This window comes from Scomber scombrus, chromosome 4 (assembly GCF_963691925.1).
Source record: "Scomber scombrus chromosome 4, fScoSco1.1, whole genome shotgun sequence".
Classification (NCBI taxonomy): domain Eukaryota; kingdom Metazoa; phylum Chordata; class Actinopteri; order Scombriformes; family Scombridae; genus Scomber; species Scomber scombrus.
The window spans coordinates 15540802-15568234 of NC_084973.1; the positions used below are offsets into that span (position 1 = coordinate 15540802).

The 27433-nt window shown below is 40.2% G+C and overlaps 4 protein-coding genes across 4 annotated transcripts; 3 read left to right on the top strand and 1 right to left on the bottom strand.

The window, feature by feature from the left end:
- The first annotated feature begins 12 nt into the window (after positions 1 to 12).
- Positions 13 to 8912, top strand: ube3b (ubiquitin protein ligase E3B). Its single transcript, XM_062417229.1, has 27 exons — positions 13 to 505; positions 624 to 792; positions 932 to 1049; positions 1192 to 1251; positions 1343 to 1447; positions 1539 to 1635; positions 1749 to 1834; positions 1954 to 2036; positions 2162 to 2267; positions 2369 to 2489; positions 2592 to 2769; positions 3075 to 3241; positions 3374 to 3541; positions 3644 to 3815; positions 3911 to 4029; positions 4136 to 4250; positions 4362 to 4461; positions 4541 to 4660; positions 4770 to 4946; positions 5044 to 5154; positions 5256 to 5393; positions 5491 to 5556; positions 5640 to 5698; positions 5795 to 5977; positions 6123 to 6234; positions 6330 to 6422; positions 6539 to 8912. The coding sequence occupies exons 2-27, from the start codon at positions 632 to 634 to the stop codon at positions 6728 to 6730; spliced, it is 3207 nt and encodes a 1068-aa protein (XP_062273213.1). The 5' UTR covers positions 13 to 505; positions 624 to 631; the 3' UTR covers positions 6731 to 8912.
- A 544-nt stretch (positions 8913 to 9456) lies between these two features.
- On the top strand, positions 9457 to 12676 carry aldh3b2 (aldehyde dehydrogenase 3 family, member B2). The gene is made up of 10 exons (XM_062417517.1): positions 9457 to 9509; positions 10012 to 10207; positions 10351 to 10461; positions 10762 to 10882; positions 10996 to 11081; positions 11357 to 11438; positions 11525 to 11914; positions 12006 to 12172; positions 12274 to 12373; positions 12452 to 12676. Exons 1-10 carry the CDS (start codon positions 9457 to 9459, stop codon positions 12649 to 12651), a joined length of 1506 nt encoding a protein of 501 aa, XP_062273501.1. The 3' UTR covers positions 12652 to 12676.
- A 256-nt stretch (positions 12677 to 12932) lies between these two features.
- Positions 12933 to 14649, bottom strand: mmab (metabolism of cobalamin associated B). The gene is made up of 9 exons (XM_062417519.1): positions 14524 to 14649; positions 14225 to 14283; positions 14020 to 14113; positions 13871 to 13928; positions 13715 to 13787; positions 13533 to 13630; positions 13379 to 13443; positions 13206 to 13265; positions 12933 to 13123 (listed from the first exon to the last, which is right to left on the bottom strand). The coding sequence occupies exons 1-9, from the start codon at positions 14625 to 14627 to the stop codon at positions 13039 to 13041; spliced, it is 696 nt and encodes a 231-aa protein (XP_062273503.1). The 5' UTR covers positions 14628 to 14649; the 3' UTR covers positions 12933 to 13038.
- Positions 14650 to 14922: 273 nt separating this feature from the next.
- On the top strand, positions 14923 to 24748 carry mvk (mevalonate kinase). The gene is made up of 10 exons (XM_062417518.1): positions 14923 to 15257; positions 16082 to 16229; positions 16533 to 16677; positions 19272 to 19427; positions 20751 to 20854; positions 21006 to 21051; positions 21240 to 21330; positions 21753 to 21872; positions 22082 to 22235; positions 23302 to 24748. Exons 1-10 carry the CDS (start codon positions 15180 to 15182, stop codon positions 23451 to 23453), a joined length of 1194 nt encoding a protein of 397 aa, XP_062273502.1. The 5' UTR covers positions 14923 to 15179; the 3' UTR covers positions 23454 to 24748.
- The last annotated feature ends 2685 nt before the right edge of the window (positions 24749 to 27433 follow it).

Here is a 27433-nt window from a genome sequence, read left to right on the forward strand (position 1 = left end):
GCACAATCCACCACCACATACACAAAGTTGTTTCCTTTATAACCCGATCATAGATGTTTTTTTAGGATAGTAGAGAAATTCTAACGGCAAATATTTTCTTATGACGATTTCTTCAGGAAGACAAACACTACCCGGACTCATTGAATGCGACACAGGGGATTAATGGCTGCAGTCTGTGTGCGGATCTGCTCTCATTGTTTACATTTCCAAACGGTATGTTCCCCCTGTTTTTGAGGCTGTCATTGGCAGAGGATCAAACCTAACCCCGCAATGATGATACATGTCGCTGAATCAACGTGAGAAGATCCTTCCCGAGACAGTTTTCAGCCGAGTTGCGGTGAACTAGCCCTGTGTGCTAACTACCCCAGCTCCATCTTTATTGTGATCGCCCGCTGATACACAGAGATGGCAAGTTAGTCTTTACCCTGAAGAAATGACTGCGGAGGTATAGCGTCAAGCGAGCCTCCAGGCCCAGACTAAATCTTTCACTCGAGGAATATCGCAGGTAAATTGCTGTGTTATCATTGCAATGATCTCTCATAAAGTCCAACATAATTGCTCTAATTTGAACCCTGTCAAAATGTTTATATTCAGAAAAGTGGTTTAAATTCTTCTTTTCCTAGGGTGCACAATGTTTAGTGTAACTCAAAGCTCCAAATCAGAGTTCCTGGACAAAGCCAGGCAGGCCAGGGAGGAGAGGAGGGGGCAGAAGGAGAAGGAGAGAGCAGCAATCAACATCCAAGCCCTGGTCAGGAGATTTCTCTGTCGCTGCAGACTCCAGAAACAAATAAGGTGGTCTCCAGTTCTTTTTTTCCCCCCTTGCACAATCTCTAGTCACTTTTGATTTTTGCAAAGGGCTTTAGATCACTTAACAACTCAGTTTTATGATTCTGTAACTGTGGCTAAATGTTTTCTTTCTGTCACTCACCAGGAAAGAGGTCGATGAATATTTTCAAGCCTCTGAAACTGGGACGTCAAAAAGAAATGCCCTTTCAATTTTCAAAATTGCTCGGAAATTACTGTTCATCTATTGCAAGGAGGATAAGATGGTGAGTCACCAGTTTTGCACATTTATTAGTTGAGAAATAGTACAATTAAATCGTTTTTCCTACTTTCTCTCATTGGAGATGATGTAAAGAACTTTTCTTGGGCTGTCAGACTCAAGTGACTTTCATTTTGTATATCACACAGAGGTTTGAGAAGCTCTGTCGGGCTATTCTTGCCAGCATGGAGGTTGAAAATGAGCCCAAAGTGAGTACATATATTTATGCCCTCTAACATATCAAATATTTTTTAGTGTGTGATCTGTGTCTCAGTGACTGTCCTCACATGTGGCTCTCAGGTCTGGTACGTGTCTTTGGCTCTCTCCAAAGACCTCACCATTCCCTGGCTCAAACAGATAAAAGATGTGCTGTGGACCTGCTGTCAGTTACTGAAAAATTTAAAGGTCAGTATTGATTTGAAGCTAGGAAAATGTGTCCTGATTTTCATTGCGTTAGCTAAATTGTACATATCACCGTCTATCTGATGATTTTCAGCCTGACATCCTTCAGGACAACAAATTGGTAACGCTGTACCTCACCATGCTGGTGACTTTCACAGACACATCCACATGGCGGATAGTCAGAGGGAAGGGTGAGTCTCTGGCCAAGCGGAGGTTGTTATTGTATACAAATCTTTTGTTTTTGCAGCACACAATTTTTGCAAAGAAAAGCACAACATTTTTGCCTTGTTATTTTCTATTTTAGGAGAAGCTCTCAGACCTGCTTTGATGAGGATTTGTGAAAATATCATGGGTCATCTCAATCAAAAGGGATTCTATTCCATACTGCAGGTTCTGTGTTACAACTCATACTTTCTGGACTGTAGATGTAATAATTTATGGTGACACCTATTTTCTTCTTCGCTGCCAGATGTTATTAAAACTGAACATTGTTTCTCATTTTTGTTTAGATCTTGCTGACCAATGGCTTGGCTCGTTCTAAACCGTCTCTCTCCAAAGGCACTCTAACAGCTATCTTCACTTTGTCTTTAAGGTGATTGCAGTTAACTTCTGTCTGAAACAAAATGAATTATATCAGTTATACTGGTATTGTTCTAAACTGTATATTTATATTTGCTCATTCACCATCCCTTTAACTCAGTCTAATATGTTTCTCAGGCCAGTCCTTGCTGCTCACTTCTCTGATAACCTGCTAAGATCATTCCTCATTCACATCATGTCAGTCCCAGCAGTTGTATCCCACCTCAACGTGCTTACTCCAGAGGTAAAAACTCAGTCAAGTACAACTTGTTATTTAAGCACAGTTACATATTTTGCTTTGAAGTTTTAGAGACTGAATTTTAACATCTGCTTTGTTTTGGACAGTGTATGGCATCGATTCAGACTCATGGCCTGCTCCGGAAGTTTATTCTGTTTCTCAGTCGTGAGGAGCAGTGTTTAGATATCTGTGTGTGTCTTGAGGGAAGCCACACACTGTGCTTACTTGGTATAGTATTTTACATGAATACGAGGATACTCTAATAGTGCCGATGCAGGTTTGCATGGCCGAGTGAGTCATTGTGTCTTCCGTCTTTCTTGTGTGTTTAAGGTAACCTGATTCAATTGGGCTACCTCAATGAGAAAGTCCTAGAAGAGGAGGCCAATCATTTTGTAAAGGACCTGACTGACATGCTGTCCTACTGCCAGAGATATGTATCCCAAAAGAAGTCCAACCTCACCCACTGGCACCCTGTCCTGGGCTGGTTCTCTCAGACTGTAGACTATGGGTGAGTGAAAGAGATGTGTTTTACTTGAATGGATTCCCCCTGAAAATGTAACATATAATAGCAGAGGAAATGTGGGAGCCCTTGTTGTTAATTCTCAGAGCACACTCATAAAACACTTATTAAGAACATGAAACACATCACCGGTGTAAACTGTATATTACGTTTTCTTTGTGTTTTATGCTTTTTAAAGCCCATTAGTGTATCCTGTCTGGACAAGTAAATACATTTACAGTTGTAGCATAGTGCAGTTTCTCAATTTGCCTTTGTCTGACTTTATCTCCCCCATTTCTCCTCTTGCTCTGTAGTCTGAATGAATCCATGCCGCTGGTCACTAAACAACTTCAATACCTGTGGGGTGTTTCCATCATTCGGACGCTCTTCAGTGACGTCCTCTCTAAAAAGCTGGAGAGTCAGGAGCCGACTCCCTCACCCCCACAACCCAGCACATCCCAAAACAATCTACCAGTTAAAAGTGAGTAATAAACCCTTTCCTCTATTTAATGAATGAATATAATGTGTTACATTAAAAATCTGTAAAATTGTCGAAGGTTCCTAAACAGCTCTTTACCTGAAACAATAAAACTTTGTGTTTGGGTTTTGACAGACCTCTTTAAGCGAGCGTTTCAGAAGTCTGCTTCTGTTCGTAACATCTTAAAGCCAGTTGGGGGAAAGCGAGTTGACTCAGCTGAGGTTCAGAAGGTGTGCAGCATCTGTGTGCTCTACCAGAGCGCTCTGTCTACACTGACACAAATACGACTCCAGATACTGACCGGTCAGTGCCAAAGTCTGCCAGTCTCGTGTAAACATATGCTGGAAACAAATCCTGGAAAATTCACAATGGAGTTTGATGCTATATGTTCTCATTTGTCTGCAGGTCTGACACATCTGGATGACCTCCTGCCCAAGCTGTGGGCCTTTATCTGTGAGCTCGGTCCTCAGGGAGGCCTCAAACTTTTCATGGAGTGTCTCAACAACGACACAGAAGAGTCCAAACAGCTCCTGGCTATGCTCATGCTCTTCTGTGACTGTTCACGGCACCTCATCACGTAACTGCAGCGCTTTTTTAACGTGTTGTGCAGAAGTTATACAATGTGCATGCAGCAGCGGCACTTTCTCACGACACACTGTTGATGTATTGCAGAATTCTGGATGACATCGAAGTGTATGAAGAGCAGACGTCTTTCAAAATAGAGGAGCTCCTCACTATCTCCTCGTTCCTGAACACATTTGTGTTCAAAATGGTATGGGATGGCATCTTAGGTGAGTGTGACAGCACTGAACTCATAATACACAAATGTTTTTGCCCTGCATGTCACAGAAATTGTATTGTGTCCCATTTCATTTTGTAAATATTTGTGTCTGATAGAAAATGCAAAGGGAGAGAAACTGGAGTTATTCCACAGCGTTCATGGCTGGCTGATGGTGCTTTACGAACGGGACTGCAGGCGAAAATTCACCCCTGATGACCACTGGTTACGCAAGTAAATCCAAACACTGAGTAGTTGTTGTTATCCTAAATATATCAGCTCTCTGACTGTGTTTGTAATGAATTAGTAAAACTCTCCTTTAAATCTTCCTGTTGTTGTGTTCAGGGACTTGAAGCCCAGCTTGTTGTTTCAAGAACTGGAGAAAGGCAAGAGAAGAGCCCAGCTGTTACTGCAGTACATCCCGCATGTCATTCCACATAAAAACGTGAGCTAAGAATCCTTTCATCGAAACCGCCAAATTACTTTTATTTTCAGTCGTACAAGTATTTTCCTGCTCATTTCAGAGGGTGCTGCTGTTCAGGAACATTGTCACTAAGGAAAAAGAGAATCTAGGATTGGTAGAAACGAGCTCTGCCTCGCCACACGTCACCCATATTACCATTCGTCGCTCACGGATGTTAGAGGTAAGGAGACAAATGCCCAGGTGGATTTTTTTATTTATGATAGTAAAATATTAATGTATACTTTGTGAGTTGTTCTACAATAATGCTTGTTTCTCCCTCTTTTTTTAAGGATGGATATGACCAGCTGCGGCGCTTACCAGTGAATTCTATAAAAGGCGTCATTCGTGTGAAGTTTGTCAACGACCTGGGAGTGGACGAGGCCGGTATTGATCAGGATGGTGTCTTTAAAGAGTTTCTGGAGGAGATCATTAAGAAAGTGTTCAATCCTGCTCTCAACCTGTTCAAGGTAAATCAGGATGATGGTGTGCTATTTTTTAAAAACTGCCACACCCTCGCTGTTTACACTGACAATACTTTGTGTGTCATATTTGTATTTTCAACAGACTACAAGTGGAAATGAAAGGCTGTATCCTTCACCTACATCCTACATCCATGAGAACCATTTGCAGCTTTTTGAGTTTGTGGGGAAGATGCTCGGGAAAGCTATATATGAGGTATTGTTCGCATTTTTTGAAGAAATGCTCTCAATGGTAGCTCTCACTCTTTTCACAGTGTTAAAGGAAATCTCTTGTCTTTGTGACGTCTGTGTGTTCAGGGCATTGTTGTGGACGTTCCTTTTGCCTCCTTCTTCCTCAGTCAAGTTTTGGGTCACCACCACAGCACTTTCTACAGCTCCATAGATGAGCTGCCCTCGCTGGACTCTGAGTTTTACAAAAACCTCACTTCCATTAAGGTTGCCAAAAATTAACCTTGGACTGTTTCATCTTATTTTTCTCTCGTTGCAGCTCAATTTCTGATATCTCATAGATGTTTTTATATTTGTTTTTCAGCGATATGATGGCGATGTAGGGGATCTAGGACTGACATTATCCTATGATGAAGATGTTATGGGGCAGGTAAGGATGGAAAACATGGAAAATATGATGCAGTGCTTGAAATGTCTCTGCAATTTTAAACTACTTTCTTTGTTCCCTTACAGCTAGTCTGTCATGAGTTGATACCTGGAGGGAAGACCATGCCTGTCACTAATGAAAACAAGTATGTAAATTTATATCCAGTATCCAAAACAAAAAAGGGTAGTTGTTGATTGTATCTTAAATCATCCTGTGACCTTGTCTCCACTAATCCCTGCAGGATCAGCTACATCCACCTCATGGCTCACTTCCGGATGCACACACAGATTAAGGAGCAGACCGCAGCCTTCATCCGGGGCTTCCGCAGCATCATCAACCCAGAGTGGTTGCACATGTTTTCCACACCTGAGGTCCAGCGTCTTGTCTCAGGAGACAATGCTGAGATTGACTTAGATGACCTCAAGTATGTGCAACATCTTCTATCATGTCTCTAAAACTGATTTTTGGCATTTAAAATACTGTTTCTAAAATGGTTTGGTGACATTTTCAGGAAATTTCACTGTCTTTAAGATGCTCATTATTGTTGCCTCTCTCTCTCTTTTTCTCAGGAAACACACAGTCTACTATGGAGGTTTTCACAGCAGCCATCGTGTCATCATCTGGCTGTGGGACATCTTGTCCAGTGACTTCAATGCTGAGGAGAGGGCTATGTTCCTTAAAGTAAGCTTTCTCACATGTGTTGCTCTCACTCCCCAAAACTTGTGATTTCTAACCATCTTTAACCATCTTTTATTCTTTTTCATGTTCCTCTGCAGTTTGTTACCAGCTGCTCAAGGCCTCCTCTTCTAGGTTTCGCCTACCTCAAACCACCTTTCTCCATCCGTTGTGTGGAAGTTTCAGATGATCAGGTAAGAATATAAAGGGGAGAAAACTGATGCTGCGTACATGTTTGTGTGTGCAGACGCCTCCTGTGTGTTTTGCTCACACTGATGATCTGTTTTAATTTTCCATCTCTTGTTACTAGGACACTGGAGACACCCTTGGCAGTGTCCTCAGGGGCTTTTTCACTATCCGCAAGAAGGAGCCTGGCGGTCGACTTCCCACTTCATCTACGTGCTTCAACTTGCTCAAGCTGCCCAACTACAGCAAGAAGAGCATCTTGCGTGACAAGCTGCGCTATGCTATCAGTATGAACACAGGCTTTGAGCTCTCCTAACGCAGTTGCAAATGGACAATCTGCACAGCAGGAGCCTATGTGTACTTGGACTGCCATGTCTGAAGGGCATCAACAAAACATAAGAGGAACGTACAAACTCTCCTTTTGTCTCTTTTTAAAACTAGATGCTCTACTGCAGCCCACTCCCTCACATCAAAGGGGATGCTGTTTTTGCATCACAATCTAATTTTTAGCATCTCTCTTTGGCCACTCCCAAAATCCAATATGTTATGTATTTAACTTGATGAAATACAGATACACAGTGGCTAGATCTCTGTTTCTCAGGCTTAACAGAATCATTCTTGGATCTAACACTCCTGTTTTAAGTGAACTGGAAAGCAATACAGATGCAATGCAAGCCATTAGACACATGGGTTGACTCACTCGAGTGAAACCAAGCGATGCGTTGTTAATATACTAAGTTTGGACTCCATTATCCAAGCAACTTTCAGCTGATATTGGATGGGTCTTAAAATGTTTTGCTGAACATAATGCATCTTTTCTAAATGGAAGACAAATCAATGTCTTGTGTTCAGCCTCCATGAAGGAGGTGTTGATTACATTATGTCCCATTTCGAGGAGAATCCTGTCGACTTCTTTCCATTTCTCCCCCACTTAAAGACACTGCAGTCACCCGAGAGACACCTTCTGGTTTTTATGGTATATCTGAAACATTTAAGCTCTGCCTCACTTGTAGTGAAGCAGCAAAGAATTTCTTGACACGAACAAAAAAAATCTGGTCATGCTGTTGTTTGATCTAGAAAAGATGTCATTGCTCTAGCATCTTTTACCTTTTGAGGAACTGGAAATGTTTTGTCACTACTTGTGTCTGCACAGTGGAGCAGACATGGGTATTCATGTCACAAGTCTGTTTGACCTCCATTTCTAAAAAAAAAAGAAAAGTAAATCAATCAATGATGTTAATCTTTGTATTTAATACTAGTAAAACTCTCACTACACCTTTTAAATAACGCTGAGTGCCTCATGCATCCCTCCCCCCGCCCTCCCTGCTACCACATGTCTGACTGTATATCAACTGTAACAACCACGTATATTGGAAACAAGCCATAGAAGTGGGAGCTGGACTTATTCTCTGCTCCTGCCAAGAAGACAGAAACCCAACCACTGTACTACCACTACATCAACCAAGGAGGGTTTTTACAAAGATACTCTCTGATCTCTGTAGACTTTTTAAGCCATGTGGAAAAGAATGAGTTTTTTTGTTTGTTTTTAAAAAATCCTCTCAACATGATGTCATGGACTGGTTCGTCAACCAAATTTGACTGCTTGATTTGAAGTTCCCCTTGGATGGAAATTTTGCACACGTTTCTGCTGTTAAGGGGGAAAGGGACATGAGGGTGAATGTTACCTTATAAGCCTAAGTATTACTTTACACAGGGTTCAATTCTGTCATGGAGTAACTGAAGAGACATTTTAGTCATTTAACAAAGACTACAACTTTCAAAGAAAGGGTTAAAATAAATCTTTATCAAGTTCTTTATTATGCAAAAAAATGTTTTCTCTCATGAATGAGTACGGATAATTGTATTATTATGTACCACCGGCGATAGGACACGCAGGTCATTAATACCATGTTTCTAACCAGTATTACCATTGGCCACTAACTTGTGTGAAAACAACAAAATACATGATTATAATTTAAATGCAACAGTTCTATATAAATAACACTGGTTGTATTGAATTTACCCACAGTCTACTAATGAGGTTAAACTACTATTCTTTGACAAATCAGTCAGGAGTTGCTTCAGCTCTCCTTTTTAATCAGAGACTCTGCAGGATGGATTTTAGCGTCGTGTGCAGGGAGAGATGAATGATACCTCACAAGATTGTCTGTCTCCTGCGTGTGATGAGGTCCCTCATCAGTTTTAAATGATGTCAGAGTATAGGCTAAATGTACCAGTTGACTGCTGATGCTGACTTTGAAAATAAACTCTTTTAGTATAAAAATAAAATAAAATAAAAATGATCCTGCAGATGTTGTCACCCTTCATGTGAACCTTCTGTCATTTATCTCTTTTTTAAGTGTTATCAAAGTGGTTCTCAAACTGACAGACACCATCTCATAAGAGTTTGGCTTTTAGATGTTTTATTACATTAAGTGTTTGAAACCCATGACCAAAATAGTCATAGATTCTGTCATTGTGTTACTTATGGATTGTATTAATTATTCCCCTTTTTTCTGGAGTCCCCCTGTATCCCCCTCAAGGACCACTGGGGGCCCCGGACCCAGCTTTGTGAACCACTGCACTATGAAGCGTGCTGTAAAAAACAAAAAGAAAGACATTTGTCTATGTGTAAGATATTTTTCCTGTCATGTTAAATCATGTACATCAGTATTATATAAATAATTTACTTTCAATCATTTACAATATAATGAGTTATTCATTTTCTTGTCACGCAGCGGGATAACGATTCCTAACAATTTATTCATTAGTTTATCACTAACACCTGCTGAGTCTTGTGTGGAAGGCCAAGCATGATGATTGTTGCACTATGACAGCAAACACGGGGCAAAGCTGAGCAGGACTGTGGGATTGAGAATGGCTCACAACACTTTTTCTGGTTTTCCTGAATAACGTGCATGGCGGATTATGGTGTAAATGCGCAGGCCTGAGTCATTTTCCATCGTGCCCGATCCCTGTGACTCTTAAATGAAACGTGAACAGCGCTGTAAGGATTTCTGAGCCTAAACCTGGACAAACACCATGAGCAGTCCACCGAGTCCTTCTCCAGCCCGATGGTTCAAAGCGCTGCGGAGGTAAATGATAGATTTACTTCTTTTTTTTTTTTTAAATTCATTTATTTTTTGAAGAGTAGGTGATCTGAACGTGGAAGTCGATCAATCACGTTTCATGTAAAGTTAATGTACATGTGTGTTTATGTGTATGCACAGTGAAAGAGTGAGATGTTTTCTTCTAAAAGATTATATACCTTCTCACAGACAGATTTGCTATGTTATGTGCATCACCTGATTGGCTGGAGTTATTAGGATTTTCACTATGCCTGCCTGCCTGCCTGTATGTTGGAGCTTTTACTGACCTGGTGCATAGGCTTAACTAGCACATTAACTCCATTTAGAGAAGCCAACACTGGAGAATTCTTGACTCGAATAAACATGAGTGGTAAAGTAAGGGCGTGCTATGCTTGTCAGAGGAATGGCCGGTTAACATGCAGAAGGTTAGACCATACAGCCTAGATAGAATAAACTGTATATAATTGACCTGTACGGTTAAACTAAGTGATGTTGGCTGATGTTCTAGGACCAGGCTGGGGGAGCCGTGTTTGAAGACGTACCCTCAGGAGTGTGTGGATCTGCTGCAGAGGGCTAGAGTTGCTTTTCAGGCTGGACGCACCATCAAAGAGGGCTTCAGACTAGCTCAGCTGGAGGCTGTGGTGCGGATGCTGGAGGAACATGAGTGTGACTTTGTGGATGCTCTTGGGAGGGACCTTCATAAGGTGAGAGCTGAAGCAGTAGTCTACATTTTATGTGTTTGCTGTAACTGGTAAAAAGATTAGACTAGTACAATATTGACATAATGGTCCAGGTTTTTGTGTCTATTGGCATTTTTGTCATTTGCCTTTTTTTTTTTTTTAACCAGCCACGTTTTGAGACAGTTGTGTCAGAGTTGATTCTTGTCAAAAATGAGGCTCTTCATGCCATCAACAACCTGAAGAAGTGGATGCAGCCGCTGCACGTGGAGAGAAACCTGGTGAACCCTTTTTCTGAAAACATCTTCATATTATTGTTGGGATTATTTATGATTTACAGAACCTTTTTGGAAGGAACATTCCATCTCGTTGCTACAAAGAAATGTATTGTGCTGAGCATGCTAAAGCAGATTAAATCTTAAATTGCCTTGCCCTTTTTGAAGGATTAAAGTGGGCTGATGTCTTTTCCTTTCTGCTAGTCGACCTGTGATGAACTCTGATAAACTCTGCCCACATTCACTCAAGAGAGTTCCTGTTTTAGCTGTTTGAAAATTTATTTTGAGTTTGTCTAACTGGTTTAGTCCACCACACTGGATGAGTGTCTGGTCGTCAGTGAGCCGCTGGGGGTGGCATTAATCATGGGGACCTGGTGCAGTCCAGTTCAAACATGCTTGGTGCCAATGGTTGGGGCCATTGCTGCAGGTGAAGACACTCAGGACACTAATTTAATCAGTTGAATTATTGCACGATTTTTTCCTCTCGTCTGCTTATTGAAGGTCCGACAGACATTAATGATGTTTTGCTCGATGATGTAGGTAACTGTGCAATCATCAGCCCCTCTGAGTGCACCGCTCACACAGCAGAGCTTCTCCATCGTCTCATGCCCTTCTACTTGGACAATGTGAGTAATTACATGCTAGCAGGGAGGATGGGATACTTGACTGAGTGGTTACAGTATGTGTCCTGAAGTCTCACCAACATTTTTTTCTTTTTGCTCAAATATTGGACTAGGTAGCATTGGATTCGTATTCCATTTATCACGGCTAATATGTCTCTCCCATGTTTCCTGTCTGTCTACTGATAAATAAAGGTGTCTATGCCAACAAAATCTTTTTAAAAAATAAAAAAATAAATAAAAAAGCAACAATCTGATCTACAATTCTTGTTTTCTTCAAGGAATGCTTCCATGTGATTCTTGCAGGCACGAATGACTTGCCTCAAGTTGTGGAACTCCATTTTGATCATGTTTTCTTTACAGGTAAAGATAAAATTTGTTTCAAAATATCTTTTTGGGATCATTTATTGAACTTTCTAAATGTATTAAAGATGTCTGTAAATCCCCAGGAAACAGGGAGGAGGGAATCAGAATTGCTCAGTCTGCAGCTCACACTCTCACACCTGTCACCCTGATTTTGGGTGGCAAGAACCCATGTTATGTGGACCAAAACTGTGACATTTCCACCACCGCACAGCGCATTGCCTGGGCACGCTTCCACAATGCTGGACAGAGCTTGGTGGCTCCAGATTACATCCTGTGCCATAAGGATGTCAAAGCTCGGCTGGTCCAGGCCCTGAAGTGCTGTCTGATGCAGTTCTATGGTTCTGATCCCCGAGAGTCCCGCAGCTTCGGCCGCATGGTTAATCTGGAGATCTTTAACCGCACGAGAGACATACTGTGGAGATCTGGCAAGGTGGCTGTGGGTGGACAGGTGATAGAAGCAGAGAAATATATTGGTAAGACTCCTCACTGTGAGACTCTTAGAAACAAGGCCAACTGTAGCATATGCAATATATTTCACTAAATTGTTTTTGGTTCTGTCTAAAGCCCCAACAATTTTGACAGAAGTGGCAGAATCGGACCCTATCATGCAACAGGACATTTTTGGCCCAGTTCTTCCCCTTTTGCCTGTAAACAATGTGGATGAGGCCATTGCTTTCATTAATAAGCAAGAGAAATCCCTCTGTGTATATGCATATTCGAACAACAGCACGGTACTGGGCACCAATTGAAATGAGACATTTTGTATTTATCATACAAGCCTTGGGCAGCTAATGTGCATTCTGATGAAATGTTGGCCTTTCTGACAACACAGGTCATCTCAAGAGTGATGAGTGAAACCTCCAGTGGAAGCTTTTGCTCCAATGACAGTGTCGTGCAGAGTCTCATGGTAGCTCTGCCTTTCAGTGGAGTTGGTAAGTTTAATTATGTAAAATTTGTCTGTGGAATAATCTACAATATACATGTTCTCAACCAACTTTTTGTTTGGACAGGTGCCAGTGGAATGGGTTCCTACCATGGGCGCTACAGCTTTGATACTTTCTCTCACAGGAAATCATGCCTGCTAAGAGGCACGCGGTTTGAGTGTGTCACCTATCTGCGTTATCCGCCCTATGAGGACCGCAATCTGTCTCTAATGACATGGGCCAGTACTCTGTCCCAGAGGAGCCAGGGCTGGTGCCAGATCCTGTGACTGTGTGGGAGGGTGATGACAGAGCCCAGTCCTTAACAGCCCCATGTATTGTTGCTGTAATAATACAACAACAAAAGGAACAAAATCCATTGGAACAAGAGTTTCTCTAAGGACATACCACCATAACTGTATGCCAACTCAAATGAATGTATGTTTGACGAAACAATACCTGTATGAAATTAAATAAGATGCCAGTATTGTGGATGTTCCTGCTGTATGTGCTCACTGGCTAATATTCTCATAATATGATGAAAAAAGATGCATTAGAGTATGAATTTGGACCTCATTCATATTTATTAATATTTACAATATATGTGATATAAAAACATGATCACACCTCCCAAAAACAAATTAAGTCTTTCTCTTGTACTTCATGTTAGGATCTGATCATTCTGGTCTTCTGTAGATCTTTTCCTCTTTGTTTTCTTTCAAGGCTGCATATCTGGCCAGAGTGAAGAGGTAGTCGCTCAATCTGTGTGAAAATGTTAGGACATTAATCCAATGTATGGTAGAGAAAACATGCTCTTAGATGAATTTGAAAGCACTAGACAGACCTGTTCAAAAACTTGGCAACATCTGGATCTGCCTCCCCTGACCGCACAATTGGAGCAACACTGTAATAAGAACAAAGTGCTTTCAGATTCAGCTTTGTTGGTAAATCAAGACAAATAGGCACAAATAGGTTGTTAAAGACAATGTCACACTCAGGGGAAACATTGAGACTTGCCTGCGCTCTGCTCTCCGACAGACCGTCCGAGCTACATGCAAGGCTGCGCTGCTCTTTCCTCCAGACTGTGGCACATAATGCATTCATGTTTAATACATCTGGAATACAGGACTTTTAAAAATTCAGTGTCTTACAGATGCATAAATTGGCTTACAGGTAAAATGAAGTTGGTCAGTGGAGGGAGTTCCTCTGTAAAAGTATCAATCCAGCTTTCCAGGTCTGCAATTGGCTGAACAGCAAATTTTGTTCTCTCTTGCGTAAAGAGAGCAGAAACAAATTCATGAATCCACACACCAAACATTTTGCTGCGTTAAACCAGAAGATATCTGTACATACTTATGTGACTTTCTCTTGCTGATGATTGAGGGGTGGCAATGTTGGAGCCTACGTCTTGCAAAACACATTGTATCTGTAATGAAAATATCAAAATACTGTCAGCTTAACTATAACCTAATGTAAAATAAAACAATAAATTCTTCATATAAATCAAACCTTGTCCAGTTGATATGTAAATGTGTGACCTTTGTCGAGACAAAATTCTCTGGCCAAGCTGCAAAATACAATTTAGCATAGTCAGTATAGGTGAGGAAGATTTTTTTTTTTTTTTAAATGGACTGACTTTTGAATAGTAGAATGTTTACCCTATAGCTGATGACAACTCGTCTGTATTTCCTAAAGCTTTAAAAATATGATCTTCCTTTGGCCTCCTTTCCCCTGTAAATGTGCTTGAGAAACCTGTTAGGAGAAAGAAAGAGTGACAGTCATCTCAACCTTTGTAAGAACCATTTACAGTGACTGTACTGTAGTAACTCATTTTTTCCTGATAACTTAAGTTGACAAAACAACCTTTGTCTCCAGTTTTGGTGTAAATTTTGGGTATCCTGCTGTCTCCTTCAGTGGAATAACTGTCAGTGAAAAAAACAGGAGACAGGATACAAAGATGAGATAATACGTATGTGTATAAATATGTTGACATAACTGTCTAACAGATAACAATTAACGAGGGGACACAAAATAATAACTTGGATATACAATGTTTACGTTTCAAACCATGCTTTTTTTGTGTAGCAGCTACCTAGCCAGCATTCTGTTATGTTACAGCTACATGAATGATATGAGCAAGGACAAACATGCACTGCCACTACCTTCGCTCTGAAAATAAGGTTTTCCTGGTCCGGTACTCGCTTATGAGTCGGCCTGTCCTCACAACACAGCGGAGGTGAGTAGGTTTTATAACGAACGAAGCCATTGTTTGCTTTACAAGTTGGCTGCTAAAGCTGAAAGAGTGACTAATACCTTTTTGCCCCTCTGATGTAACCTTAGTTTAAGGGGCGTTTCGTTTTTAATCGCACGATTGGTCAACTCACCGGCTGTTCGGACATCACGGGATGGTGATTGGTCAAATCACCGAGTGTTGAACGGTGATTGGACAAAAGAATATATGTATAACTAGCCGCGTCGCTGATTGGATACGGGTAGTCAACTTTATCTCAGTCCCTCCCTCTGTGTATCAGCTGTGTTTTTTAACATGGTTTCCACCTTCATCACGCCTCCGTAGTGGAGTCAGTGGTCAGGGCTTCAACCCATCCGGCGACCATGAAAAGGCTTTGTTAAAGTCCATATATTCGTAGAGCCTTCATGAAAAGCGCAGAGCTGTGGAGTTATTGACTGTAGGTTCAGGGGATTAACACTAGCCAAACGTGGCTAAGCTAGCTAATAATAACACTGTGTCAGCGACAAGTTGAACAGGTTAACTTTTACTGTGCATTGACACCGTTGTAGTCTGGAAACTGCTACAGATATGCAAGTCAAGGACTGCATCGTGTCTGCTCCGGGGAAGGCGATCCTGCACGGGGAGCATGCAGTTGTTCACGGAAAGGTAAAGTGTTAATGAGAGTCCAACTAACACATATGATAATGCATGTGTGTGAAAGATTAGGATGAAGCATACAATACACAACCAAAACTTGGCAGGTTTAGTCCGTTTTTTCACAATTCACTTAACACTTAAATATCCCATTCAGACTTGTTTTAAGATGTGTATATATAATACTTTGAATAATTAGTGTCTCATTAAAACTTCTAGAAATATACAATTATCGTTCATCTCAAAAGTTTTCCTGCTGGACACAATATGTCCCCTGCTTCACTGTTAAGTCAGTCCTCAGTGTTTGTGCACTAGATGCTTCAAGTTTCCCCATCACACTTCCTTAAGTTGGATATTGGACCAGAACTGGCCAATATCAAAAACCAAACTAGTTGTGATGTCATAAATCCTGCTCATAGGTCCACCATTTAAAATTGGATTTTCAGTGTGCTCACAGACACTTTCTACTTTCAGCAGATACATGTGAAAACAGTCTTCAAGTGTCAAACTCTGCACAAACATCATTCTACACAATGATGCTCAAACATTAACTGAAGGACTTTTTTTCTTTTTCAAAACATTGTTTTAAAAATGCAATTAGATCACCCAGAGATAGTTTTCTCGTACTATGTGTCAGCTGACTTTCATATTGTATTATATATGATGGGGAAACTACTGATTGTCTTCAATATTTGCTTTAATAATCACAAAGCCATGGTATCCTTTGAAAAAAAGACATGCTTAGAAATAGACAGGAATTGCGGACAATGAGTTAAAACTTAAAACAATGTGATCCCTGTATGATCCTTATACTTGTCGCTGTATGTCCATCACAGGTGGCGCTTGCTGTGTGTTTGAACCTGAGAACGTATTTACGGCTGAAAGCCACCACTACTGGTAAAGTTTGCATCAACCTCCCAAATATTGACACATTCCTCTGCTGGGATCTGTCTGAGCTGAAGAGGCTTATTCCATACTCCTATGGTAAGGATGATACAGAGCTGGACATTGCATTTACTGTAGTGTTACTGTTGTACCATGCATCCAATAATTCAGCACATACAGAAATACTTCAGCAGAGGAGACCATGAGAGCCCAGAGAGGTTTATTTTTTAAGATATATGGAAAAATTCTGGATTAGATGAGTTACCACAGTTTGAAAGTAACACATGTCTGCGGACATTATTATGGCATCAATATTCTGTTACTTATGTATCTTTTGCAAACATCACTGTCTTATTAATACAGTGATTAACCATTGCTGTGTCTTTTCACTTATTTTATCAGGTAAGCGGGAGGAGGTGAAACTTCTGGATGCTGAACTTGTGAGGAGACTACGTGACTTTTTTGGTGTAACAAATGGAAACTTGGATACTTGCAACATGGCCACTTTATCTTTCCTCTACATCTACCTCTCCCTGTTTGGACCAGGGTGAGATAATATGATTCTTTCTCTCAGCATGTGTTCATATTATTATTGCAGTTAGTTAGCACAGGTGACTATTAAAAAATGATATGTTTTGATACAAATCAAATACCTTAAACCAGACCCAGAAAATGTCACAAAATAAGCACCCGCAGTTTAAAATCCAGATGTAAACACATCGATGTGCCCCACAGGCAAGGAAATAATAGCTTCTTTTAATGTTTTTGCCACCTTAATTTTTTTAATTAAAAAAAAAAAAAATGTTGTCAACTGGAGATGATGAAAAATGTATTTATATTACATAAATCCAATAAGCTAACGTGTGGTATTTCTACAAGCTGTCAGGAAACTTTCTATTTCAGTATTTAATGCACACCAGAGGATAGTGTGATACCGTGATTTTCAACTTATATCAGTTTTTTTATTGTGGCCTACCAATGAAAAACGTCAAAAATAAAAATTTGGCATACACAAAGAAATTCAGCTTTAATACTCATTGTCTGCAGGTGGTGCAATTGTTGTTGTTTTTTAAAGATTTTTTTCGGTACAGATGCCTTTATTTAACAGTAGACAGACAGGAAACAGGAGAGAGAGAGGGGTGTGACATGCAGCAAAGGACCTCCGATCGGGATTCGAACTAGGGTCAGCTGCGTATGTGGCATGCGCTCTAACCGCTCGACCACCCAGGTGGTGCAATTGTTAAAATTGCAGCAGCATTACTTTCTCATCCTGTGGAAGGTGACATCAACATGTCAACATCTGCAGGTTTGAAATGCTGCTTTGCAGTGTGTTTGACTCTTTTGTCAATGACTACACTCCTCTACCTTGTAGGAAATCTGAAGCATAAATTATTGAGTTTTTGTGAAAGCTACGAGCCAATTCCAATTTAGATTAAAGTGACTGATTTGTGTTATCAGATTGACCAGACAGTTTGTCTTGAAGTGAGTTGTTAAAAAACAATCTTAGTTCATTTTAATCCCTATCAGTCACTAAAATACTGTGATTTGCCTCTTATGTTTTTTAAAATCTTTATTATTTATTCAGGGAAGTTTCGCTGAAAGGAAGCCTCTCTTTTGCAGATCACAATTACACACAATCACACCTGGAAGCTGCCTAGTACAACTACAGTATCAACTACTAACCACTGAGTAGCTCCACTGGAGCAGCTCGGGTTATGGGCCTTGCTCAAAGGCATCTTAGTGGTGGCAATGAGGAGGGGGAAGCTCTGCCTCTCCACTTACCCCACCCAGATTTATCCTGCCAGCCAGGGGTTGAACCACTTCTCTAACCTTTAGGCCACCTTTAGGCACCACTCCCACATTATTTGGACTGTGTTCACTGCACATGTCTTTGTCAAAATGACACTTTATTGATCATCTCTTGTGGCGACTGAATGCTGTAAATGACACCAGAAGAATACAGCAAAGGTCAAAAGTACTTGTCACTATCTGTTGTCTTGGAGGCCTATTACACCTGTGCTGTCATGTAGTCACATTCGCATTCATTTCTTTATGTCTTTACTCTTTAAAAACAGGCACTGGAGTAGCAGAGCCTTTCAAGCTCTCTTGGAGATGCCCTATTTGGAGAAAAAAAAACACTTATTATTGATATAAATGCATACAGGCAGTTAGAGGCCATTTTCACTGCATCTGAAGAAAAAAATCACTCCTCCTTGAGATGTAGACGGTAAAGAGAGGCAGACAGAGACGCAGGATGTTAGTTTTAGCGACTCCAACAGCTGTGAACAGGGAAGATGCTCAGGAACATTAGAGCTGCAGGTTGTTGTGTGGTTTAATCGGCGTTGACACGTTGCTGGCGTGTCTGAGAGAGGTGATGGGTTCTGACAGGATGGCTACTAATGAGAGTCTGGCACTAGGCCACAGTGCAGCTTTTAAAAAGTCTGGATGTGTTTTTCCCTCGAGAAGAGCCGGACAATTAGTTTGGAGTATACTCCTGTCTGTCCAAAAACAGCTTCCCTGACAAGTTTCTGTTGTGTATATAGTACTGTATACATTACTGAACATTGCACACTGTATATGCTGTGAGTGCTGTACCAGATAATGTGATTTTTATATAGCTAGTTACTCAATTTATTTTTGAAAAAAGTCACCAGGGGTCATCGCAAACGAAGGATCACTATTTTTAAACGTTGCAAATTAACTCAGGTTTTTTGGCACCTCTCTTGCCTTTTTAATTTCATTATTTTTTATCTAGTTTAATTTGATTCTTCTTACTCTTTTTTAATCTTTTTTAAAAATTCTAATACATTATTGTTGTGTGCATCTTTTTGTCATGTTTGTTGAGTGTATGTATTACTGTTGTGTGTAAGGAGAGCAGCAAAGTAAGAATATCATCGCATTGTCTGAACCTCTGTGTTTCTACTATGCATATGACAATAAACTTCTTGAATCTTGAATTCTAAATAGTAATGCACATTGTTTGTGGAGTTTTTCGAAGTTTTGGGATCTGTGGAGTAAATACTTTTATACTGTCATTCTTAATTATTTGCAATAATCTCATAATAACAATAATAAGTCACATCTAAGATATTTAAGTGTGTATGTCAAACCAAGACTCAGTCTTTATGTTTATTTTCTTAGGGAGCTGCCCAGCCTGACGGTGTCTGTGTGGTCGGAGCTGCCGACGGGAGCAGGACTGGGATCAAGTGCTGCCTACTCTGTGTGTTTAGCTGCAGCTCTGCTCTGCGCTAGTGGAGCAATTCCTACTCCTCTCAAAGAGTGGGATCACACTGCCAAGTAATGATATCATATCGAGGGAAAGTCTCCATCATCATGAGCTCTGGGCATGATGAAAATGCTATAAAAAGGCATCTTGGCAAACATTTTTTTACAACCATATGAAATCACAGAAGTGATTTTACTTCACACATTCTGTGTAATTAAATACTTTGAATCACAACATTATATTCACAAGAATAAACATTGATTCAAGGTTGAAGGTCAATATATTAACATACATACCAGTACAGTACAATATAATGTAATTCAACACAATAGCCCACAATACAGTGATTACGGTCTTTAAGAGGCTTAGATGCTCTATTTAAGATGACTGCGCCAACTTTGGGCCTATTATTATTTTCAATTGCCAAAAGTGGTTATAGGGTGCATAAAGAAAAATGGAAAAACCTAAAAACATTGTAAAATATTCAATTTTCATCAAGATAATTTACTTTCCCATTCCCAAGTAACTTTAAATGGTTAGATTTTTTTATTTCAAGTATAGCACATGGGGCTCCGCCATCAATGCTCTTTTACCAAGATTTGTATGAACCACTGAAACACCTCCGCCAGGGGATTTATTCTTCTCGTATGATGCTTATCTTAAGTGGATCATAACATATTGGGTATGGAATTAATCTGCAGTTCAAGATCAGATCAAACTTTTCTGTGAATGTTAGTTTTTGAGCCACGACAAAGGCCAAAATGTGGCCTGCAACAGACTAGGTTAGCCTTGTTTTTAATCAGCCTATTGCCAGAAATGCTTTCTGCTATGTCGTAACTCGTATCGTTAAACGGTGAGGCCTTCCAAAAAGATGAAAGTCTAAGCTTTACGATAGGCTCATAAAGAATGTTATCAATATTTATTTGAATTCACAACACAACCAGTGCTCAAGGTACCAAAATTTGGCACTGGCTAATATAACGTGGCAACAAGGCATGATTGGTTGTCTCCAGTGGAAGCAAGATTCCAAACTGAAGCAGCTGTTGATTGAAGAGCGAGGAGTCAGCAGTTAATGGCCTTATAAAATTGAGCAGTCAATGGCGTTATAAAATAGGTTTTTCAAAAACTGTAAATCACTGCAACCATGAGTCGTCCTTGAGCATACAGTCATAAATGAGCACAAAAAATATTAGGTTGATAGGTCCAGTAGTACACATCCAAACGCATGATCCCGCCGGCGGAGATAATAATAATTTATTGAACATAGAATAGTATATCCCTCCTATACACAGTACCAGTGTTTGGTTAGTAAATGGAGAGTTAAGTAGGTGGCAGGTCAAATAGGGTGTGTCAAGCCACAAAAGTTCTTCTGTTCATTTTTACATGATTTGCAGGTGGTGTCAGGAGGACTTGGAGCAGATCAACAGCTGGGCCTTCCAAGGGGAGATGATCATCCATGGTAACCCTTCTGGAGTCGACAACGCTGTCGGGACGTGGGGTGAGGCCTGAAATTATTGGGCATACGGCACAGTACATATGGTGTTATACCTCCCTTTGTCTCTGTGTTCACACACCAGAGTATTGAAGCTCCGCTGTTCATTATCTTCTGATGATTATCTATTTAATGATTTTGATTTCCCTGTATGTAGGCGGCATGTTGAGGTTCTTGGCTGGGAAGATTATTCCACTCAGCAGGTACTGACAGTGATTAACAGCTTTTTATTTGATGTCATTTAAAAAGTGTACAGAGCGTTTTAATAAAATCATAGCATATATTTTTTCTCACAGAAAACAATCATTGTCCCGGGTAAAATTATTGCATCAGTGGAGCACTTGAATAATAAAGCTGGTTAAACTCTTTGATCTTTCTGCTTTACTTCCAGGGTGCCGTTATTAAGAATCCTCCTCACTAACACCAAAGTACCACGTAGCACCAAGGTACTTGTTGCCAGGGTGAAGGACAAAATTAACAAGGTACTAAATGGTTTCTTCCTCCCCCGTGTGTTACTTGCCGACACTGTAATTAATATAATAGGCGGTGCTTTTGCATGGCAGATACTCCAGAGCCCGGTGTTGAGTGCCTTCATAAAATATTGAAATTAAACTCTTAGCCAGAACCCCTGTGTGCTGTTGCCTTGGTGACACCAGCAGGTGTGCAGATTTCTGCCTCAGAAATAGATAGGCCTGTGTGGTGTTGTGGCAGTGTTATGATCAGTCTAAAACAAAATCAAAGTCAAACCTGCCATTTTATAATCCCTATTTGTGTACGACTTATCCATCATGAAATAGGACTTTTAAAAAACACATACACATTTGTTAGACATGTTGTTTTGCACATAATCTGCTGTGATATTGGAGATGCTGATTTCCACTGTTTTTGTTTACCCCTCCTGTAGTTTCCCTCCATCATGACCCCCGTGCTTGACTCGGTTGATGCTGTTTCCTGCACTTGTGAGAAAGTCCTCTCAGAGATGACCAGCAAGCCCATCACAGGAGAGCACTACAATATTTTAGAGGTACAAAATTTTAATAGATATTGTAGAGAACCTTGCGCTATAATGCTGAGACAACATAAAAAGTTAATGTCATACTTAAAAATCTAACTACCATTTTCATTTTTTAAATCAAAAATTTAAAAAGCAGAGAGCCCATTTTCACATCAACGTGATTAATACCCTGCTGGAAGCAACAGGTCTTAACTGTAGCTGTGTCACATCACTTCCAGGAGCTCATTGACATCAACCAGCACCATCTGAATGTGATGGGTGTGGGACACCCTGCCTTGGACACACTGTGCCAGGTCACACTGGCCAGAGGGCTCCACAGTAAGCTAACAGGCGCTGGGGGAGGGGGCTGCGGCATCACTCTTCTGAGACCAGGTACTACAGGCCTTGTTTATGTTTTCCAGCCTTTTAAACAGACAGTTTATCAAAGTCTTTGTATCTCATAGCAGTGTAATGTTTGCAATAAAGGGTAAAGTCAAAGGTTTGTCTTTTTCAAAGAAAAATAGCTGTTTATGTGCTTTAGTGTGTTTTTTAATTACCTCTTTCTAAGTTTAAATGATGTATATAATTAAAATGAAACTCTTTTTTGATGAGGCTAAATTCCATCCTCCCATGAATTTGTCTTATAATGAATTCAATTTGATGAGTTAAGTTGATGAGCCGAGATGTCAAGACTCCTGCTGACATCAAATGTTGTGTTTTCCTCAAAACGTATCCTCACTCTTCTACTCTGAAACGACAGTTTGAGTGGCAGGAAATGATGAGAAAGCTGAACAAGAAGGGTCCTTGGTGCGCGGGTACTACTGTGCAATTGGTTATAAAGAGAGTTTGTATCATTCTCTTTGACAAAACAAACAAGCAAAGAACCTGCGAATTTGGGCTTTGTTTATGCCTGCAGCCTGTAGCATTATGAATTTTAATGCGTTTAAAGTCCTTTGAATATATTTTCAAATACTCTTTATTTGTTTTGTTGGCAAACATTTCCATCTGTGTGAATTACAGCTATTTTCAGATAGGTGGTCTAGTGTCTGTCTCCTCAAATGCTCTCAGAAAGTCTTTTATCATTGCACTAAATGCTTCTCTTGTATCTTAAGCTTGAGTTTTCTTCTTTTGAATTTTTAACCACTTCCTCTGTAACAAACAGCAGGGAAGTGCCAGACATTTTGTAGGATCACACTGGGTACAGAATAATCTAATATTGATTTAAGTGATTATATGTTGGTGTTGCTACAGTGTAGTGTCACCTTTTTGCTGTTGGTGACGCAGACTTGACACATTCTTTCCATACATTCTTCTACTGTATCCCTATAACATAATTTGGTCATATCCACTTAATTTCAATTTTAACATGCAGCAGGTGTTGCCCCACCAAATTGCAATACAGTTTTCCTTTTTATTGTATAACTCCCTCTCACCCTGACATGACTTGCTTTTTTTGTAGAAACGGACTCCTTCGTTGTCCAGGGTACAATTCAGGACTTGCAAGACCGCGGCTTTGACTGCTGGGAAACAAGTATTGGTGGCCCAGGTGTCCAGCAGCACTCTCCTCTCTCTATTAAGGAGGATATTCTGGAGATTTTAAATCATTACTGAGACCCACCTGCGACTGTGGATGAACATTTTTTTGTACCTCAAGACCCGGGGTAGCCGAACTGCTGCAGTGGATCGAGGGACATTTTCTCACTGACCAGAACTGGACAGAACTTCCTGAAGTATTAATTATAGCTTCTTACTGAAGTTTTGAAGCTAACAAGTCAGCTGTGTCTTCTGATGATTACTGATATCTCTTAACCACAATGACTGAAATCATTTTTGGTTTTCGGTGCAGCTTCCCAAACACAGTACTAAAAGGTGTAATTGTATATAATAAACTATTTGTCCAGTAGATGGCACCAGAATCGCACCAATGCCTTTTAGTGGAAAGGGATTTATGGCATATGGCTCTGATAAATTGATTAATGTGTAAGGTAGGTGCTGACAGAATAAAGGTTTAAAGGTTTGTAAGGGGGGAAAAAAGGAAAACACAGAAAGAAAGAAGTTTTGAAATTATTTGTTTGGTTCATCAACAAAACACAACTAATAAGATATTTTTTTTGCTTTAGACTTCACAATTCAACAAAGAGCCTTTTGAAAGTAGTAATAAAAATACTGTTCAGACTATTTACATGAGATGTAAAGCTTCAGTCTTTTTAATTATTATGAGGATGGATGTTTGCTGCTTTGAATCAACACCTCCCTGTATAATGCTGCAATGCTCTTTTATTGTGCTTTACTTTTAATGTAAATGCTGACATGTAAAAGACCAAAGACTACTAAGCAATTTTCTCCAATCTATTTTAAAACTATCAGAAATAGTTTGTGATAGTATACAATAGTAAAGTTAAATATTATTCTCAGATGTTAATTTCCTCTGTTGGAGAGTAACTGGCTGTGTTGTTTTGCTAATAGAGGATGGGGAAGGGGCACAGCAGGAGTGTGTAGCCTCTCTGGAGCCTCTGGATTAGTGCCATTATAATGTGAATCAACAACAACCAGCGTCCTTCTGTGAGTCACACATTTGTACTGACACATATGCGTACACACACACACACACACACACACACACACACACACACACACACACACACACACACACACACACACACACACACACACACACACACACACACACACCAGCTTCCCCAAATTCTTCTCCACCTAATCTCTCATCCTCCTAAGCATTACAAAATATTCTGTAAATGCCGTAGATAGAGAGGACTGATATGTTTAGAATATCCCTGATTTGGGAAAAGGTCACTGTGGGATTCGTAAGGTTTGAATATCCATTTCATTTTCTATTTTTTAAATGTCATGAAGATTGAGTGGTACGAATGTGGCAGTGTACGTGAATAAACGACATTTGTCACCCTCCCTCCTTTTCCGCCTGGCGCCCCCTCTGTCCTCTTGAATTGTGTCATCTTTATGTCAGGGCTGCCCCCCGTCAGCGCACCGCGCAGTTGCCCCTAACCCCTGCTGGAATTTAATTACCACTGCGCTTTTCAATTGAAATGGCATTGACGAGGGGGAACAAGAGGGAGACAACATAGCCTGTTTCATTTGAAGCCCCTCTCTTTCTTTTCTGTTTCATTCTCTCTCTCACTCCTTTTTACCCCTGCAAGGCACAGATGTTTTTTTTTTTTTTTTTATCAATGTCAGCGCCTGCTTCTTTCTGCTCTGATGAATAGAATCTAAGGAGGCCCTGAGATTATTTCAGATAACAGAGGGAGTAAGGAAAGAGGGTCAAGGATAGAGCGAGAATGTCAGAATTAAAGAGGTGGTGAAAACAGAGTGCTGTCCTGGGAGTGAGGAGGGAGATGTACAAATCATTTAACATTTAACGTTTAGGGAGTTCCTTTGGATAGATCAATGTGGCAGAATCAAGGATGTATAATTCATTTTGTCCAAGCAGGAGGAATGAAATGTTAAATATGAATTTGCTGATTGGTCATGCTCACTGTGGCACATTCCCTCTGGTCTCTCAGTTGACTGGTGAAAAGCTTGTCAGGAGCCATTAAGTTTGAATACAGAATTAGTCCTGACTGACAAGATATCATGTTGCTGATGGCCACTGGTTTTACTAAAAGGGCTTCAGTGTGTGTATGGCTTCCTACAGAGGATATATGCATTTACATATAAGGTAAAGGTCTCTGCATCACAATATGATGTCAGCTTTCATTATCTAAAAATAAATAAATCACTGGTGATGATATAATATATCACAGTATCTGTGTCAGGAGGGGAAATTAAAATGGGCTCAGCCGGGCAGACTTGTGCAACCATCATCTCCCAGCATTCATATAGACACACTGACAGAGGCAACATCAACATCATGAGCTCCTCTCAGTCATGATGGGCTGTATGATCCTCCTGGGGGTGTTTGCCCTTTTGGTAAATGGGAGGTGGTGGACGATGTTAGTAGCAGGGGTCCGATAAAGACAGCAGGGTGCAAGGACACTGTTAAAGAACTCAGCAGAATTAGTTTTATTGGGAAATATTGTTTTGTTCTTTTAGCTCCTCGTGATAGATTTGTTTATCCACTGTAAGGGATAAGCTTTTCTTTAAATACCCAGTTGGAATAGAGATTTCAGCTTTTACCATCTAAGGCGGATTTAACGTCTTTACCCCTGGGGTTCCCAGGCTTTTTGGCTCATGACCCCTCAAAACAAAGCAATGTCTACTTGTGACCTCTTGTCACTGGTTGTATATATCTACCAGTTGTGAATAATTCATTGTCCCCTTGTTTTATTTTAAGAATAGTTAAAGGCCTTAAGAAGTAAAAGCTTTTTGTTTTACAATCCCATACCGGTAATTCATAAATTTACAAGAAACAAGACTTGAGTCTGTAGCCACACTGTGACCACAGCAAAAGAAAAATGTGAACCTCATGATGGCGTTAGAGGAAAAGTCAAGGGACCACCCAAGACTAGGAGGATTCATCCCCTAGGAGCCATACATTTCAAAATTTTGTGGAAGGCAAGTAGATACTAAAGTCTAAGTGAAATCACATTTAATCATTAATTTTGCTATGTGTTGTTAATCATTTTGTTTTATTAGAATGACGAAAAAAGGTCTTTGAAAAAATATCAGAAATGATTGTTTTAGTCATTGGCATTGACATTAGCTGGCAGTGTGGTGGCTACCAGTGTTACACCTTACCGAACTGATACAGTAAACAAACTGCCATAGTTACAAGTCATAGATAGACAGCAAGTCGAATAACAGGGATTTTGAAGAGCACTGACCAAAGCAGCATCTGAGTGGCTGTGATATTTTTAGGTATGTTTATATGCTGTTCAATGTGCTGCAGCTGAGCAGCTAGCTGTTAATTAGCTACCCTGCTTGCTAACATACATTAGCGTTGCAATTTTCCCCAGTGAATATTTGTTTGGTTGCTATTTTGCAAGCCAAGGAACAGGATAAGACGTGTTCATGTTTGTAAGTTAGATAAGAAGATTTTAGCAGGAAAGCTATGTGGGTTGTTGTTCAGAGTCTGTCTCAATTGTATTATGTGCAGCAGGATGCAATCAGGCTCAGTGAGACCAGCTGCTTTGCATATGATAGAATGCCATGTTAATATTTGATTTGCTTTATCGAAGTAAGGTCTCAGTTGCTTTTTAATCAAAATAATGTAAAACTAGGGGGCACTACCATTAAATCAAGAATCTGAAATATAGATTTGTCCCTTTCTGGTTTCAGTTTTTTTTCTCAAAGGATAACACGTGACAAGTGATTTACAGAGCCAATGTGTATACTGTAATTGATTAATTCCAGTTGGACATTAAATATTGTGAGAACTTGAGGGTGGAAGTAGGGAAAAGTCAGAAGATCACCAAGGTCATTAGAATCTTCCTCTAGGGACTGTAAATATATGTAGTAAATTTAAAACATGTCCAAGATGTATCAACCTGGTCAAGAAATGTAATTATGAATCTCTGTACAAAATTTCATGCCAATCCATCTAATAGTTGTAGCCTATATCAGTCTGGACCAAAGTAGTCAACCGACCAATGTTGCCAACCCTGCATGTGTGACTG